General features: G+C 62.9%; 1 protein-coding gene across 1 annotated transcript in view; it reads right to left on the reverse strand.

Annotated features, from left to right (window-relative positions):
• The window catches only part of SKIV2L (Ski2 like RNA helicase), a 10,605-nt gene that overhangs the window by 6,607 nt on the left and 428 nt on the right, over positions 1 to 3,570 (reverse strand). Inside the window, exons 2-11 of the mRNA XM_042887117.1 lie at positions 2,998 to 3,261; positions 2,629 to 2,746; positions 2,476 to 2,539; positions 2,313 to 2,387; positions 2,176 to 2,229; positions 1,855 to 2,066; positions 1,647 to 1,781; positions 1,070 to 1,215; positions 552 to 698; positions 244 to 328 (exon numbers count right to left, since the gene is read on the reverse strand). Of these exons, the coding sequence (XP_042743051.1) occupies positions 244 to 328; positions 552 to 698; positions 1,070 to 1,215; positions 1,647 to 1,781; positions 1,855 to 2,066; positions 2,176 to 2,229; positions 2,313 to 2,387; positions 2,476 to 2,539; positions 2,629 to 2,746; positions 2,998 to 3,261 (1,300 nt within the window). The remainder of the gene's footprint in view (positions 1 to 243; positions 329 to 551; positions 699 to 1,069; positions 1,216 to 1,646; positions 1,782 to 1,854; positions 2,067 to 2,175; positions 2,230 to 2,312; positions 2,388 to 2,475; positions 2,540 to 2,628; positions 2,747 to 2,997; positions 3,262 to 3,570) is intronic.

The following is a 3,570-nucleotide window of genomic DNA, read 5'->3' on the forward strand; positions in this document are numbered from 1 at the left end:
CCCCCCCCCCCAAGATCCACACAGCCCCCCCTCCCTCCCCCCAGCCAGTAGAAAATGGTGCAGCCCCACAGGAGCCCATGGCCCCACATGAGCCTAAGGTCCATCAGAACACCTCAGACCCACATGAACAAAGCGCCCCAAATGCCAAATTCCCTCCAAACCACCCCCCCAAATCCCACTTTTACCCTACAACAACCACCCTCCTCGACCTCCCCTGGTTTTTGGGGACTCCCCAGCCCCCACCTCAGCGTCGTTGATGTAGTGCACCTCGTCGAAGATGACCCACTCCAGCTCACGGAGCACCTCAGAGCCGTTGTACAGCATTGAGCTGCGCGGGTGGGGGGAGGATTTGGGGTGTTCAGGGTTTCTTAGGGGTTCAAGGTGGATTTTTTTGGGGGTGGGGATTTTGAGGGGAATTGGGGCTACTTTTGGGTCTGTTTGAGGGCAGCGTTGGGGCGGTTTGTGGACGGTTTCAGTGCCACTTTCGGAACTGTTTTTGGAACAATTCTGGGGGTGTTGGGGGCACCTTTTTGGGGCCATTTGGGGCTCACCGCAGGATCTCAGTGGTCATGATGAGGCAGGAGGCGTCGGGACGCAGCTGCACGTCCCCTGTCAGCAGCCCCACGTCCCCAAAGGTGGCCCTGAAGTCACGGAACTTCTGATTGGAGAGCGCCTTGATGGGCGACGTGTAGATGGCCCTGGGGGGCACGAGGGGTCAGCGACACAGAGCGGGTCGAGGACCCCCCAGGAACACAGGAAGGGGTCAGGGTCCCCCAGGGAGACCCCAGTGTGGGTCTGGGGAACACAAGAAGGGTTCAGGAATCCCCATTGAGACCCCAGGAAGGGGCTGGGGACCCCCAGGAAGGGATCAGGGACACCACGAAGAGGTTTGGGCCCCCCCAGAGACCACAGGAGAGCTGAAAACAGTTCAGGGACCCCCAGAGCTCGGAGGAAGAGATGGGGGGACACCCAGGACAGGCTCAGCACCCAAGGAAAGGGCTCAGGACCCCCAGTATGGGCTCAGCCCTCCACCCAGCCGCCTCCCCCTCCCCACCCGTGGCCCCCTCACCGTGTCATGTGTCGCCGTGCCAAGGCGATGGCGTATTCGGCCACGGCAGTTTTGCCAGCAGAGGTGTGAGCAGCCACCAGCAGCGACTGCCCCCGCTCCAGGCACAGCGCCGCGCGCTGCTGGAAGGCGTCAGGGCGGAACGGCCACTGCAGGAAGGGGGGTGAGGACCAGAAAGGGGGGGACCCCAAAACCCGAGGACCCCAAACCGTGGCAGCCCCAATAGAGGAACCCCACACCCTGGCCATCCTGGGTGCCCACTGAACCCCAATATCTACACGCACCCCGATCCCCCACACTGACCCCAGACCCCACATCACACCATAATGGCCCCTCAAACCCCAGAAGTTCCTCCAAACCCCCCCAGCCCCCTCCACGACCCCATACCCACCAAGGACACCCCCACAAATCACGCCGTCCTTTGAGCCCCACCCAGGACCCTCAAATCATCCACAGATCCTCGCCCAAACCACCCCCTGCATTCCTCAAGTCCCCAGATCCCCCTAACTGCCCCCACTTCCCCACAGTCTCCTCCCAGGGCACCCCCCGCCCCCCCCCCCCCTTTTCCCCCCCCCCCCACCTTGAATGCTGGATCTGGGATCTTCTCCTCAAAGTCCTCCACGGGGACGCTGCAGTCCTCCTCCACGGCCCACTCCTCCTCCTCGCTTTGCGGGGGCACAGGGGGGGTGGCTGTGGTGGGGGGCACCAGCACCTCCTGAGGGTGTGGGGGCTTTCAGCGTGGGGGTCTGCGGGGACCCCCTGATTTCCACCCGCTCCCCCCCACTTACCCCCATCACCAGCTCCTCCAGGCTGTCGGCACGGCGCAGGGGGGGTGTGGGGGAAGGCTGCCCTCCTTTGTCAGCGGGCTGCTGAGAGGGGGCACCCCCCCCAGCACCCTCCCCCTCTTTTTTCTCCTCTTCTTCCGTCCCCCCCAACTCCAAGGAATCCAACGCCCCCAAAACACTACAGAGTGATGGTGCCCCCCCCCGGGCTCCGGGGGCTGCTTATGTTTAAAGGAGGAGGGAACAGTGAGGCAGGAGGGGCTCGGTGTGCTGCGGGGGGGCACAGATGTGGGGGTTGAGGAGGAGGTTCTCCTCGCTGTTCCCTACCTCTGGCCTGAAACTCAACACCACGTTTCAGCCCGGGGGGGGTGGTCAGTAAATCTGAAGTTGGGAGGGAAGACAGAATGAAATGATAAAGTTAAGGAAGGGGCACCTCCAAAACAGCCCCCCCGGCAGTTCTGTACCATTTTCAAGGTCCAAATCCTCTTCATTTGGCCCCTGGGTGTGGAGCAACTCCAGGGGGGGTTCCTCCAAACCACCTACAAAAAGGGCAGTAAGGGTCAGCTTTAGGGGTCACAGAAAAAGGGGGGCAGCAGGTATTAAAAGGGTGGGGGTTGAGGTGCCCACCTTCCCACTGGGGGACGTCACCGGTGTCTGGGGGAGAGGGGAGCCCCGCGTCCTCATGCAGCTCCTACATTGTGGTTACAAGGCGATGTATAAGAGGGGCTCTTATACTATGCCAGCCCCCAACCCCCAATTAGTTAATTAGCGTTCCCCCACCTCAACAAAGCCCTGCAGAGCCCCCGTGCCAGGGTCCCGCAGTGCCCGCACGCTGCTGTGCACCGGCGTCGGCTCCAACACAAACAGTGCGCGGGGGGTGGGCACCCGCGTCCAGCGCCTGGGGGGTGTGAGGCAAAAAGAGTTGCAGAGCCCCCCCTCAGTCTGCCTCCCCCCTCAGAGCCCCTCCGAGGGAGCAGAAACCCCTGACGAGTCTGGAGCCCTGCAGGGATTTTGCCCCAATGTTCCCCCACTATAAGCGCCTCCCCCCCATCCTCGCAGCCCCCCCTGGAGGGGCCCAGAGCCCCCAAATATCTGCACTGCATTCCAACAACCCCCTTTATCACCCCCCCCCCCCCCCCCCCCCCATACCTCTGAGCCCGTTCATGTTGGTGGGGGGGCAGCCAGGAGGGGGTCTGCAGGAAGCGCTGCTCCAACTCCGCTGTCAGGGGAGGAGTGAAGGGCGGGAGGCCCTGGGGGAGCTGGGGGGAGGTGGGAACATGAAGGGTCACTGAGAGCATTCCATAAAGGGGGCTCTTTAGGGGGGTCCCTTGGTGGAGAGTTTTCTTGTGAGTGGGGCATCTGAAGGTCCTTTGGGGGGATTCGAGGGGACTGGAAGAGCCGCTTGGGAGAGTCCTTTGGGAGGAGCAAGAGGGGGTCTGGGGCTCGGGGTGTCCCTCTGGGGGTCCCCTGGGGAAGTCAGAGAGAATCCTTGGTGGGGGAACATTAGAAGGGGTCTGGAGAAGGGATCAAGGGGGTCCCTGGGTTAGTGGAATCTGGGGGAGGGTCTCTTGGGTGAAGTAAGAGCAGATCTGAGGGGGTCAGGGGCTCTGGGGGAGGAGTCAGGGGGGGTCCCTGGGGAGCGGGCTTCACAACGCTCTTTAGGGGCTCAGAGGGGGCCTGGGGGGCCGTGAGGAGGGGGAAACGTTGGGGGAGGGCTGGGAG

This window comes from Lagopus leucura, unplaced genomic scaffold (genome assembly GCF_019238085.1).
Source record: "Lagopus leucura isolate 7727_CA_CO unplaced genomic scaffold, USGS_WTPT01 Super-Scaffold_100073, whole genome shotgun sequence".
Classification (NCBI taxonomy): domain Eukaryota; kingdom Metazoa; phylum Chordata; class Aves; order Galliformes; family Phasianidae; genus Lagopus; species Lagopus leucura.